This window comes from Schizosaccharomyces pombe, assembly GCF_000002945.2.
Source record: "Schizosaccharomyces pombe strain 972h- genome assembly, chromosome: III".
Classification (NCBI taxonomy): domain Eukaryota; kingdom Fungi; phylum Ascomycota; class Schizosaccharomycetes; order Schizosaccharomycetales; family Schizosaccharomycetaceae; genus Schizosaccharomyces; species Schizosaccharomyces pombe.
In genome coordinates this window covers 141424-152939 of record NC_003421.2, presented here as the reverse complement: position 1 = coordinate 152939, position 11516 = coordinate 141424, and the positions used below count along the sequence as shown (strand labels likewise).

At 36.0% G+C, this 11516-nt stretch overlaps 6 protein-coding genes and 9 long non-coding RNA genes across 15 annotated transcripts; 7 read left to right on the top strand and 8 right to left on the bottom strand.

Annotated features, from left to right (window-relative positions):
* Nucleotides 1-28: 28 nt before the first annotated feature.
* On the top strand, nucleotides 29-1847 carry SPOM_SPCC320.08 (transporter). Its single transcript, NM_001022716.3, has one exon. It carries the CDS (start codon nucleotides 116-118, stop codon nucleotides 1631-1633), a length of 1518 nt encoding a protein of 505 aa, NP_587721.1. The 5' UTR covers nucleotides 29-115; the 3' UTR covers nucleotides 1634-1847.
* SPOM_SPNCRNA.1113 lies at nucleotides 1015-2634 on the bottom strand. Its single transcript, NR_149963.1, has one exon. It is a non-coding gene; the product is annotated as a non-coding RNA (long non-coding RNA).
* hem15 (putative ferrochelatase) lies at nucleotides 2206-4393 on the top strand. The gene is made up of 3 exons (NM_001022715.3): nucleotides 2206-2566; nucleotides 2617-2661; nucleotides 2777-4393. The coding sequence occupies exons 1-3, from the start codon at nucleotides 2351-2353 to the stop codon at nucleotides 3785-3787; spliced, it is 1272 nt and encodes a 423-aa protein (NP_587720.2). The 5' UTR covers nucleotides 2206-2350; the 3' UTR covers nucleotides 3788-4393.
* On the bottom strand, nucleotides 2797-3044 carry SPOM_SPNCRNA.6725. The gene has a single exon (NR_196067.1). It is a non-coding gene; the product is annotated as a non-coding RNA (long non-coding RNA).
* Nucleotides 4070-4691, bottom strand: SPOM_SPNCRNA.6724. The gene has a single exon (NR_196066.1). It is a non-coding gene; the product is annotated as a non-coding RNA (long non-coding RNA).
* Nucleotides 4692-4789: 98 nt separating this feature from the next.
* On the top strand, nucleotides 4790-6775 carry srp72 (signal recognition particle subunit Srp72). Its single transcript, NM_001022714.3, has 4 exons — nucleotides 4790-5072; nucleotides 5209-5271; nucleotides 5323-5642; nucleotides 5689-6775. The coding sequence occupies exons 1-4, from the start codon at nucleotides 4812-4814 to the stop codon at nucleotides 6728-6730; spliced, it is 1686 nt and encodes a 561-aa protein (NP_587719.1). The 5' UTR covers nucleotides 4790-4811; the 3' UTR covers nucleotides 6731-6775.
* Nucleotides 5409-5871, bottom strand: SPOM_SPNCRNA.6723. The gene has a single exon (NR_196065.1). It is a non-coding gene; the product is annotated as a non-coding RNA (long non-coding RNA).
* SPOM_SPNCRNA.6722 lies at nucleotides 6088-7215 on the bottom strand. The gene has a single exon (NR_196064.1). It is a non-coding gene; the product is annotated as a non-coding RNA (long non-coding RNA).
* Nucleotides 7216-7377: 162 nt separating this feature from the next.
* On the bottom strand, nucleotides 7378-8560 carry nip7 (RNA-binding and ribosome biogenesis protein; the record flags this gene model as incomplete). Its single annotated transcript, NM_001022713.3, has 3 exons — nucleotides 7378-8102; nucleotides 8265-8351; nucleotides 8505-8560. 3 exons carry the CDS (start codon nucleotides 8558-8560, stop codon nucleotides 7703-7705), a joined length of 543 nt encoding a protein of 180 aa, NP_587718.1. The 3' UTR covers nucleotides 7378-7702.
* Nucleotides 8561-8779: 219 nt separating this feature from the next.
* Nucleotides 8780-9269, bottom strand: SPOM_SPNCRNA.6721. The gene has a single exon (NR_196063.1). It is a non-coding gene; the product is annotated as a non-coding RNA (long non-coding RNA).
* atp23 (peptidase Atp23) lies at nucleotides 8812-10001 on the top strand. The gene is made up of 2 exons (NM_001022712.3): nucleotides 8812-9646; nucleotides 9713-10001. Exons 1-2 carry the CDS (start codon nucleotides 9097-9099, stop codon nucleotides 9718-9720), a joined length of 558 nt encoding a protein of 185 aa, NP_587717.1. The 5' UTR covers nucleotides 8812-9096; the 3' UTR covers nucleotides 9721-10001.
* On the bottom strand, nucleotides 9902-11310 carry ark1 (Aurora-B kinase Ark1). Its single transcript, NM_001022711.3, has one exon. It carries the CDS (start codon nucleotides 11276-11278, stop codon nucleotides 10211-10213), a length of 1068 nt encoding a protein of 355 aa, NP_001018849.1. The 5' UTR covers nucleotides 11279-11310; the 3' UTR covers nucleotides 9902-10210.
* SPOM_SPNCRNA.6720 lies at nucleotides 10098-10503 on the top strand. Its single transcript, NR_196062.1, has one exon. It is a non-coding gene; the product is annotated as a non-coding RNA (long non-coding RNA).
* SPOM_SPNCRNA.6719 lies at nucleotides 10684-10948 on the top strand. Its single transcript, NR_196061.1, has one exon. It is a non-coding gene; the product is annotated as a non-coding RNA (long non-coding RNA).
* Nucleotides 11306-11511, top strand: SPOM_SPNCRNA.457. Its single transcript, NR_150844.1, has one exon. It is a non-coding gene; the product is annotated as a non-coding RNA (long non-coding RNA).
* The last annotated feature ends 5 nt before the right edge of the window (nucleotides 11512-11516 follow it).

The window sequence follows — 11516 nt, the reverse complement described above, 5'->3', positions numbered from 1 at the left end:
TTCCATGCGATGTTGAACTCTCCTTCTCACTTTTTTATTGTTTTTTCAATTTTTTCTTTCTTGAAACAACATTCCATAAACAGTGACTTTACTGAAAAGTGATCTGTAGATAGGAATGGTTGACGGTTCGATACACGTGCCAGTGCAAAGTCACGAGGGCCAGCACGATAACTCCAGTAGTTTGAATGAAGAAATTCAAACTTCACAAGACCCGCTAGGTATTGTAGAGTCATACCAGGAAAGCAGTACTTCTGACTTCGATAAAAGTCATTACACTCATAATTCCTCAATTGCTGCCGCCGATTCTGAGTATGGTAGCGCATTCATTCAGGGGCAAAGCTCTAATGGTTCAGAAATCAAGAGTGAGAGACCCTCTATCGACAAAAAACTAGACGTAAATATTGATTCTCATCCCATTGAGCCACCACCGTTTGAACATGATATTGGCCTTCCTGCTTCTCAAGTACCAGCCGCCGAGGAAGAGGTGGAGTCAACTCCAAAGGCAAAACCCCTTTATTTTCTACTAGATAAAAGATTTTGGATTGTGTTTTTCCTTGGTCAGGTTCTCTCTCTGTGCATTACTGCGACCAACACATTCAATGGATACATGTCTGGCATCAGTAATATTCCTGCCTTTCAAACATTCTTGGTTTACGCTTTGCTAACTCTTGTGTACACACCATACACTGTTTTTCGTATGGGATTTAAAAAGTATTTTGAAATGATATTTCGTCACGGTTGGAAATATATCATCTTTGCCTTTTTTGACGTTGAAGGAAATTATTTCGTTGTACTAGCCTACCAATACACAAACATGCTTAGTGCAAGTTTACTCGATTCTTGGGCTACTGTGGCAGTTGTAATTCTTTCCTTTATCTTTTTAAAGGTTCGCTATCACTGGTCTCAAATTCTTGGTGTCGTGGCTTGCATTGGTGGTTTGGTTTTGCTGGTCGTTAGTGATGTGATTTCTCGTGGTGATTATTCTGCTGTCAACCCTGGTTTGGGTGATGGTTACATGATTATCGGCGCTACGTGTTATGGTGTGTCCAATACTTTGGAGGAATACTTTGCTTCCAAATTGCCGCTTTACGTAGTCATCGGTCAATTAAGTCTCTACGGTTCTATTATCAGCATTATTCAAACCTTTATTTTTGACCGTCACCATTTGTATACCCTGCATTGGACTAGTGAAATGGGTGGTTACTTAGCTGGTTTTATTCTCGTCATGTTCTTGCTTTATAGTTTGGCTCCTATTCTCTTTAGAATGTCTTCTGCGACTTTTTATAATATCTCTTTATTGACTTCCGATTTTTGGAGCTTGGTTATTGGTATTCATGTGTTTGGATATCATGTGTACTGGCTGTACCCCATTGCCTTCGTCTTAATTATATTGGGTTTGTTTGTATACCACGTGTTCGTTGACGCTACTCGTGAGTCCATCAAGCCTTGGCTTAAAAAGGGGCAGGGCGTTGATGGTGTTGGAACAGTCCGCCGCCCTCCTTCTCTTGTATCGTCGAACGACGAACTTAATAAGAAAAACGACATTGTCGTTGCTCACCATGATAATGAAGTCAAAGAAAGGATTTACGATGCTTATCTTTCAGTTAAGAATGTCTTTGTCAGAAAGTCGTAAATCCTGATAGTTCTTTGCCATTTCTTGACTTCCTCTTTTTCAAGACTCCCATTTTATTCTATTTTAATTTCTGCGCGATGTGTATGCGCACTTTTCTTTCTGTTATTTTTAGCAAGCATTTAATGTTGGACTATGGATTTAATATTGGGTTTTTTAGGGCTAATGAGACGTATACCTTCATTTTCAATAACATTTCGGAGAGTTCTAATCATTGAATGTAAGTGAGTTCATATAACGCATTCTTGTAGAAGGCATTCAAGAATGAATGTTGTGCTTGTACTCGCACTCGTACTCCTATGTGCAATTCCAGTTATAAAATGATGAAAATTAAATGACCAAGTTGTTTTGTAGCAAGTACTTAGTGTTTGCAATTACCTTCTGAACTAATTTAATGCAACCTATTGTAGTACTTATACAGCTATAATACGAGTAACGCGAATCAGTTGCATTAAGACCTTTTTGTTGAAAACTAATACTAACTACCAGTGTTAGCAGTAATGAAAAAGTCGCTTAAATATAAGCTTATTTTAGCGCTGATGACTTACTACAGCTACTATATATTAAAAAGAACCAACCGGTGACCATATATTTTAGTATTGTTTATTGTTGTATTAAAGGCTCGTAAGGATTTCTTCTGTTTGCAATCTTAAATTTTTGATTTTTTTGTGTTAAAAACGAACCTCTTACGATTTTTGTCGGTCGACTACTCATGCCAAAATGATTCGATTTTGCCCATCATGTTTTGCACTAAAAAGAACTGCTCCCGTATTGAACCATACTTCTCGGCTTGGAAATTATTTTAACAACACATTTTCCAAATTTTCTGTTAATAGAATGTCGGTCTCGTCTTATAGTTCTGATGCTTCTTCCACCGTTATGGATGAAAGTCCACCGAATGGCGTTACTAAGAGCGTTTCTGGTAAAGGACCTACAGTATGTTATTATTGATTTTTAATTATTATATTACTAACAGAGGTGTGCAGGCTGTTGTCATGATGAACATGGGTGGGCCTTCCAATTTAGATGAGGTAAGACTTTAATTGAAGAAGCGTTTGTATGGAGTACAGCCTGAAAAACGCTTCAACTTTTGTTGTTTTTATATTCATTTATAATTACTATCAACACGAGAACTAATGTTTTCAGGTGGGCCCCTTTTTGGAGCGTCTATTCACTGATGGTGATATTATTCCTCTCGGTTATTTTCAAAATTCATTAGGAAAATTCATTGCGAAACGTAGGACACCTAAAGTTCAAAATCACTATTCCGACATTGGTGGAGGAAGTCCAATTTTACATTGGACTCGTATACAGGGGTCGGAAATGTGCAAAATCCTTGATAAAAAATGTCCAGAGTCCGCCCCACATCTTCCATTTGTAGCCTTTCGTTATGCTCCTCCTTTGACTGAAGATATGTTAGATGAATTAAAGAAAGCAAATGTTTCGCGCGCTGTCGCATTCAGTCAATATCCTCAATGGTCTTGTGCCACGAGTGGTGCTTCTCTCAATGAATTACGAAGAAAACTTATTGAAAAGGGAATGGAAAAAGATTTCGAATGGTCAATTGTAGACCGTTGGCCTTTGCAACAAGGTCTCATTAATGCATTTGCTGAAAACATTGAGGAAACATTGAAGACATATCCTGAAGATGTTCGTGATGATGTTGTTATAGTTTTTAGTGCTCATTCATTACCAATGAGTCAAGTAGCGAAAGGTGATCCTTATGTTTATGAGATTGCTGCTACTAGCCAAGCCGTTATGAAACGTTTAAATTACAAGAATAAATTTGTGAACGCTTGGCAATCAAAGGTTGGACCTTTGCCTTGGATGTCTCCTGCAACAGACTTTGTAATTGAGCAGTTGGGTAACCGAGGACAGAAGAATATGATTCTCGTTCCTATTGCTTTTACTTCTGATCACATTGAGACTCTGAAGGAGTTAGAAGATTACATTGAAGATGCAAAGCAAAAGGGAATTACCGGAGTTAAACGTGTTTCAAGCATTAATGGAAGTATGACAGCTATTCAAGGAATGGCTGACCTGGTTGCAGAGCATTTAAAGGCTAAAGTACCCTATTCTCGTCAATTTACCCAACGATGCCCAGGATGTACAAGCGAATCTTGTGCTGAACGTATTAATTTCTTTCAAGATTTTTAATGTTATAAATGATTCACAGCTGATTTCACTGTCAAATTTGGACTACCTAATTTTCCAACGATGATATTAAAGTTTTATTTTTTCATCGTGAAATCATTTGGCGTATGGCTAAGCATCAAAAATAAGAATTCCTACCTACGAAGATTTCCATATATTAATAATTTTTGGACGTATCCACATGATTATCCTTTGTATTTATTAGTGGGAAAATATTAAATATTCTACTGCTTACACACTATTTATGGTTCAATGAGCATTAACTTCAAGTTTTTATTCAAATATATACCTGATCTATAAAAATTTTTCAATAATATAATCGCTCCTTTCTCCAAATCTCCCAGCACTAATTGAAAAACTGTTCGTCATTCGTGTCTCTGTAAGTGCTACTCATTTATTTTCTTTTGGTTTTTATGATGCTCTCTCGTAACATATTTACTATTTCGTCCTCTATCTAATTTATCTGTATAACAGCTTTTTTTTTAGATAGTACAAAATCTTTCACTTTTTCTTTTTTCTTATATTAGTTATCACGATATCCGAAATGAGTCTATTTTGTCTAAAAACACGTTGCAAAACAACTAGCGTGTAGGTCAAAATGACTTATCCAGCTCAAAATCATTCAGAATATTAATATTTAATGTGTATCTGTTACTTTCTTCTCTTGTTTCATAAAACGCTTTAGTAAATAGATAATTTTTGATATTGTCCCAAAAGGAATTTTGGAACGCACTGAATCGGTCTCCAGTCTTTATAAAATCACTCAGTACTATTTAGCTTTCGTATAATCCTTCAAAATTTTTTGCTATCTTTTTATGAAATTATTTACTGGGACCGCATTGCGAACGATTGTAGGATAGAAGCATCTGTATAGCTTGAACAATATCGCTCCGGTTAGGGATTAAATTTGTTTTAAGGATCTTATTTAAATTTAAAATAAGTTTTAAAGACCTAAAGCTTTGGAAACACTCAGATTTACTCTATGTTAATAGTTCAAGCTGACTTGCCCACAGCAAACCACAACGAGATGAGCAACCACGAAGAGGAGATTGAGGAACTTGCTCAGCGTATTGGAAAAATTGAAGTTGGGGATACAAAAAGTGATATATATCAGAAAGTTTTGAATTTGATTGATATTGAACGATATGAGCATGCATTGAAGATAATAGAAAAATACCTCGGCGAAACCGATGCGGTTTACGAACGCGCATATTGTGCATTTCAGTTAGGAAAGGAAGATTTTTCTCTTGAAGACAAACAATTTCTTCAACACTTACAAGCTCAGAAGGTATGTCTCAAATGTATTTGAATAGCCATGTAAAAAGACTTCGATTTTGGTGATGAAAGCGATGATTACTTGTTGTAATTCTATACGGCTCTTTATTATTTTAATAAAAACTGTTCTTACTAACAACTTATTGAAGGCTTATCGTTTGTCCGACTTCTCGAAGGCACTCAAAATTTACGAACACCTTGAAAATGATTTGGTATGTTTAAGTTGAAAACCAATTTTTATTTTTTATCTAACTTTTAACTAGCCTGAGCAACGCGCTGATATTCGAGTGAATATGCTTGCTGCTGCTTCACAGCTTCCTGGATTGCAGTTAAATAATGCTGTATCTTTGGATGACCAGGATTCTGTCTTTAACCTTGCTACGCGCTACTTAACTATTGGTGATTGGAACCAGGCAATTGAGTTACTTTCGTCTTCTCTTGAAAAGCTTGAAAATTCTGATTCCAACTCTGAAGATCATAAGTCTCAGATTAACCTTTGTCGATTACAACTCTTTTTCGCCTATTTACAAGCTGGTGATAATGAAAAAGCCTCCAAAGAGTCTCTCAAAATTTCCAAAGATTGGTATGACAACAGTTTTTGAATGATCTTTACTAATTTTGATAAACAGTCTAGACGAAACTTCTCAGGCAATCTTCGTAAATAATTTAATTAGCATGAGTATTGATAATCCATATATATCCTTTCGTGACCTTCACGGAACAAATTTGGAGAAAGCCTTGTCAAGTCTACTTGCTTCACAAAAAAAGCAATTTATTCGAAATTTGGCCTTGCTGGACATGGCTGTGGGAAAGCAGCGTTCAGTGAGAAAAGAGAAGAAAAGAAATCCAGAAGAAAGTATTTATTTTTCTACTATTCTGCTTAGGGAAGAAACTAAATCTCTAATATCTCCTAAAAAACTCCCCGGCTACTTGGAAAATCTCTTTAAAAGTGACTCGGATAACATTGTTGTTGCCTTGCTATTAATGCAACACAAAATTTCTAATGGAAACTTTCGTGGTGCACTATCTATCTATCAAAAGCTCCGCACAAGTTTGGAAGCGTCTCAAAGTTTATCGGTTTTATATTCTCCGGGCTTGGTTGGATTAGGCGATGCATTACACTATAAGATTCAATCAACAGGTTTTAAATCCCAATTACTACATGAGGCTGCTAACTACTGGAGAAAGCAACAGTCGTGTGAAGCTAAACTTCTTCTTTGTACTCGGTCTCTTCTAGCTCACCTTGATGAAAGAGCTCCAGTGAGTACTATTCAAGATGATATGAGTGTAATTGATGATTTACTTCAATGGAAGGGCCCAATAAGCGAATTAGTTTCTTGTAAAGTTGCTGCTCTTTGCTATCTGGATAAGGAAATTGAATCTGGTATGGATAAATACCTTGTACCCACTAAAGATTTAATTACAGGAATTGACGTGGACGACATTGAAATTAGAGGTGTTCCTGTTTCGGCAGCTATAGGGCCTATTAAGCGTTCTGTAGAAGCGAATTCGTCAAATTCTAGTAAAAAGACTCGGAAGAGAAGAAAACCCACCCCTAAAAGCTTCAATCCTAAGGCTACTCCAGACCCTCAACGCTGGATTCCTAAACGGGATCGCACCAATGTCAAGATAAAGTCGAAGGGAAAAAGCATGCAAGGTGGTGTTGCATAATTGTTGATAGATCTTTAAAATATTATTTTGTGAGCTTCAAATTAATGATGTAACCTTTTTCTCTATGTCAAAAAAAAAGTTTTTAGATATGTAGATATTGTGCTTAAGTCATTCTCATGAAAATGCTCACTTAAATTCTTATAGCGTCCTTACTCATGACCTAGTCACATTACTTCGTTATCTCGCTTCAATTTCTCAAATTAATCCTTTCTTCGTTTGATGTTTTGCAAAATTTTTGTATGGCTGTTGCATAAAGATTACACGAGCTATAATAAAACAAAGGAACCAACTGAAGAGAGTGTGATTTTATGATAGTAATTACAAGCTGTATTTTTAGTATAAACCATCTAGTTTAATTCAGTATTTTTCTTTAATACTGAATACGATTTTAACAGCAGGTTATACCGAGTCAACTTCTCTTATACATCCGAAGCAAAAGTCGAAAGATGCTAGGCTATTTTTAGAGGACGAAAAATACTTGCATAAAGTAATAAAATCAATTAGACTTAAATCATATAAATAAAGATTTTGCTCGCACACCGGTACATAATTTCATTTCAATTTCAAGCTACTAGTTAATTGTTTTAATTTTTAATGCTCGAGGCAATGAAAAAAAGATGGTTATTTATTGCCGGCGCATTTGCCATAATAATAAAATTTCCCTTTAGATAAGCTCATATTATATTTTTTTGAAACTAGAAAAACCACACAACCCAAAATGCCAAACCAATACGGTTGCAGTTAAGCCCAAAACCTCTTTAACCTTACAAAAGTATGTAAATGGAACTACTTTTGTTTAAGCATAAAGTCTCTTTTTTTATTTAAAAAAAAAGAGCACCAAATTCAAAAAGATAAGATTCGCCGCGAACCAGAGACCTTATTCTTCCTGCACACTCTACAAAATCAAAAAAGGAGAATGTACGTGAAAGCAAGGCTAATTATATTTTTTAAGCAATGTTTTCCGTTCGTACTCTAAAAAAGAGTATCTTCATCACGAAGATATTCACCAACATCTGCTTGATGGAAAGCAACAATAGCTGTAGGCTCAAGGCGTCGCAATTCAAGAGTAGAGCGAGCAGTTACACCAAAACCTAAAGGAGTGTCATTCATGGAATAAATAACGACACCTTGATGTTGAGGAGTGTCATCTGTGATTCGACCCACGTGTGCCTTCAAAACATGATTGCCATAGAGGAACGGCATTTCACCATTACTTTTAACCCAAATTTTATAGCGAGCGTATTGGGCTATGTAATCTAAAGCAGTAATATGCAAGCGAAATTTGTTTGTCTTGGTAAACTTGCCAAAGCAAATACCCAACGACATCAGATTTTGGCGAGCTACAGATGTAGCCATTTTCATTGCACGTTCACTATAAGTATGTTAACTTGATTGAACTAAATAAAAAAAAAGAATCACTCCGTCCTGCACTTTATTTGCGCTAAAATATTTGTTTCAATTGAAAAGGTCATTTTTTAGCGTAATTTTTGATATTAGGGGTAGAATGAATGGTGGCCATATTCAAAAATCTTACCTAACATAATAAACACGATCTTTTTGTAAACGAAAGCAATGAGGATCATCCGGACGGTCTATTAAATGAGTAATATTTTTTCCAATGCTAGTTTTACTAGTCAGTAACGCAATTACAACGTAGAAAATAACATAAATATTTCTTGTAGAGTATTAGAAGTAAAAAGTAATCCCAACACTTTATAAGAAACTCGATGGAATGAAATATTCCAAACACAATGAAATAGTGCAATGAACTTACTACTGAGCCAATTTTTCAAAGAAAGTCTTTGTCTCTTCATGAGTTAAAGGCCTCATTGTTTCAGTATCTATAAAAAAGACCCTTTTTTAAGATTTTTTTGTTTTAGGTAAAGAACAGAAAGAAACGTTTACTGCTTCATTCGAAGTGTAAGCTACCGTATAACACAAAGCGCAAATTATTTTACGCTATAACGTATAACGAGTACAATTTCTCTTAACTACGTTAAATAACGTTATAAACTGCAAAACTTTTGCGTTGTACTGTTTTATGTGAAAGAGCTTGCAATCTGATACACATAGCAGGGTTCAGCAGACTGTGAATAGGAAAAAAAGTCGATACTCCCTCACTTTGCAGTCCATGGGCTCGGAAAGGGTGTAATCTTTCTTATATATTTACGAAGAACTTCACTAGTGTTTTCCCTCTGTCGATCACTATTTTCGGGGTTTCGCCTGTTCATGCGAATTGCTACTCAACCACCTAATGTTGTACAGGTAAAATTTATTAATTGACATTTATTAGAGATATCGTTTGTTGTCTCCATAAACTCCTTTGAAGGCCTTTTTATAAGAATTAAGGAAACGTGCATTTAGATATGAGCGAAGATCCACAAAGTTGGTCGAAAGAGAGGAAAAATTGTGAGCGCGTAAAGCGCGCTTTAATGTCCCAATCTCCAGTAATTATTTTTTTAAAAACTGCCTTGGATCGTTTGAATTGCAACATTGAAGCTAAAGACATTTCTTGCCAGCCTTGTGATGCACAAAGTACTGGAGGTTACATTCCCGGTAAAGGGATAGTTCTGTGTGAAAACAGACTTTATACTAAAAAAATGGCAGAGAATACAATTGCCCATGAAATGATACACATGTTTGACGACCACAGGTTTGAAGTCGATTGGAACAATTTGAGACATCAGGCTTGTTCAGAAATTCGTGCTAGTAGTATGAGTGGTGAGTGTCGCTGGACCAAAGAACTTCGTTTTGGTAACATTAAAACTTTTCGGAAGCATCATCAAGAATGCGTCAAACGACGAGCTACTATCTCCGTACAAGGTAACCCGAATTGTAAAAGCAAAGAGCAAGCAGAAGCAATCGTTGAAGAAGTGTTCAATTCCTGTTTCAACGATTTCAGGCCTTTTGAAAAAAGTACGTTCGCTGTAGTTTTGTTCATTCATTTTTTTCTTCGTACTAACTATTCATTCTTTCGTCTAGTCTATTGAAATACCAGTTTACAAAAGTCAGATAGTTATTATGTCAACTCCCTTCCCCTCCCATTTTATAATATCCCGTACAGCATTTACGTTGGCTTTTAAAAAATATCGAAGCATACTTCTCACTTGTTATGCAACTTATTATGTGCTTGGCGTACTTTATCTTTATACATATTGTAACAGTTTTTTTGGAAGTTATTATTAGCTTGGCTAAAGTGATGATAAATTTTTAAATAGTTTTTATTAGGAAAATGAATGTCTTCTAAGTGATTTCGAAAAGAAAATCTGGAAAACGATTAGTTTATGGTGGTGATCCTCTATTAAATGAGTGTGTTATATTACATATAATTAAACCTCCATAACCCCCAAAGATCAAAAAAGTTCTGAAGGAATATAGTGAGCTGCGCGATTAAAAAGAGCGCTGAAACAAAAAGAAAGTAGTAATGCAAAAATGTAGTGAGAAGAAGGAAAAATTAAATAAAAAGTACCAAGATGGCGGTTAGGAAGATTCAGAACTTTTGCGAGTCCATGAATCTTTATATTTTACAATCCAAGGGTGCCTCATAACTTGTTCCAAACTCATTCTTTTTTCAGGATTATGCTGTAATAGACGAGAAATAAGATCCCGTGCATCAGGAGGAACAAAGCTTGGAATTTTTAAGTCAACTTTGGCGATACGCTTATACGTAGCTGAATGACCAGACATGTCCTCAAAAGGCGGTGCTCCCACCAAAAACTCATAAGTTAAGACACCCAACGACCAGAGATCAACTTTTTCGGTATGCTCTTTTCCCTCCACCATTTCAGGTGGTAAGTAATCTAATGTACCACATAAAGTGGTACGACGGTTAGAAGGTGCATGGACACTCCAACCAAAGTCAGAAAGCTTGATTTCTCCATCAATTCCTAATAAAATGTTCTCAGGTTTGATATCACGGTGTATTACATGCTTCTTATGCAAGTAGGATAAGGCGTTAGCCATTTGGAAGATATATTTAGACGCAACTTCTTCTGAGAATCGTTTTGCACGACGCAAGTGTTGATACAACTCACCCCTGCCAGCAAACTCTAAAATCAAATAAATCCTTTTTTCATCATGAAAGTGCCCATATAGCCGTAAAATGTTTTTATGGCGAAGATTTGATTGAATCTCAATTTCTCGTCGAACTTGCTTTTCTATCTTTGACTGGACAAGTTCAGACTTATGCAATGTTTTGAGAGCCACAATAAACCCGGTCTTCTTCTCTTTAGCTAGATATACCCTTCCAAACTTTCCTTTCCCTAAGGGTTTTCCAATTTCAAACATTCCAATATGAAATTCTCGCCATTGAGGACCAGCTGATGAAGGTACTCCAGCAATTGGCTCTTCTATCTTACGAAGGGAAGAATTGAACTTGCTATTTGAAGTCCGTTTGTTTTCCTTCCCATTTGCTAGACTAACATTATTTACTTGTCGTTGGTTTGATACTGCAAGTCGTAAAAGCTGTTGTCTCCCAGGATTAGCTGTGGTTGATGGAGTTGACACAGAAAGGCAATTCAAAGAATCTGCCAACTTTGAATCTGACATTATTTCGTAAAAAAACGCTGATGTTGGCTTTTGACAAGTTCGTCCAGAAGTAGGAGCGTTGTTGTTTACATTTTGAGGTAACACCATGTTTACTGAGTCTTAACACAGCCTGCTATTATCTTCCTTTCTTTCAAACTAAGAAGGAGGCTCTGATTCCCGTTGTTATTTATGAATACTCAAAGGGTGTTTCAAAGATTATTTACATGGAAATTATGAACGAATTTATTTAGCATACGAA

What these genes read in the sequence shown, in the direction of transcription:
- SPOM_SPCC320.08 (NM_001022716.3), top strand. Translation starts at nt 116, where the DNA reads ATGGTTGACGGTTCGATACACGTGCCAGTGCAAAGTCACGAGGGCCAG.
- hem15 (NM_001022715.3), top strand. Translation starts at nt 2,351, where the DNA reads ATGATTCGATTTTGCCCATCATGTTTTGCACTAAAAAGAACTGCTCCC. An exon ending in TTTCTGGTAAAGGACCTACA is followed by an intron (nt 2,567 to 2,616) that starts GTATGTTATTAT and finishes AGAGGTGTGCAG; the next exon opens with GCTGTTGTCATGATGAACAT. An exon ending in GGCCTTCCAATTTAGATGAG is followed by an intron (nt 2,662 to 2,776) that starts GTAAGACTTTAA and finishes TAATGTTTTCAG; the next exon opens with GTGGGCCCCTTTTTGGAGCG.
- srp72 (NM_001022714.3), top strand. Translation starts at nt 4,812, where the DNA reads ATGAGCAACCACGAAGAGGAGATTGAGGAACTTGCTCAGCGTATTGGA. An exon ending in AACACCTTGAAAATGATTTG is followed by an intron (nt 5,272 to 5,322) that starts GTATGTTTAAGT and finishes ACTTTTAACTAG; the next exon opens with CCTGAGCAACGCGCTGATAT. An exon ending in CTCAAAATTTCCAAAGATTG is followed by an intron (nt 5,643 to 5,688) that starts GTATGACAACAG and finishes TTTGATAAACAG; the next exon opens with TCTAGACGAAACTTCTCAGG.
- atp23 (NM_001022712.3), top strand. Translation starts at nt 9,097, where the DNA reads ATGAGCGAAGATCCACAAAGTTGGTCGAAAGAGAGGAAAAATTGTGAG.
- ark1 (NM_001022711.3), bottom strand. Translation starts at nt 11,278, where the DNA reads ATGTCAGATTCAAAGTTGGCAGATTCTTTGAATTGCCTTTCTGTGTCA.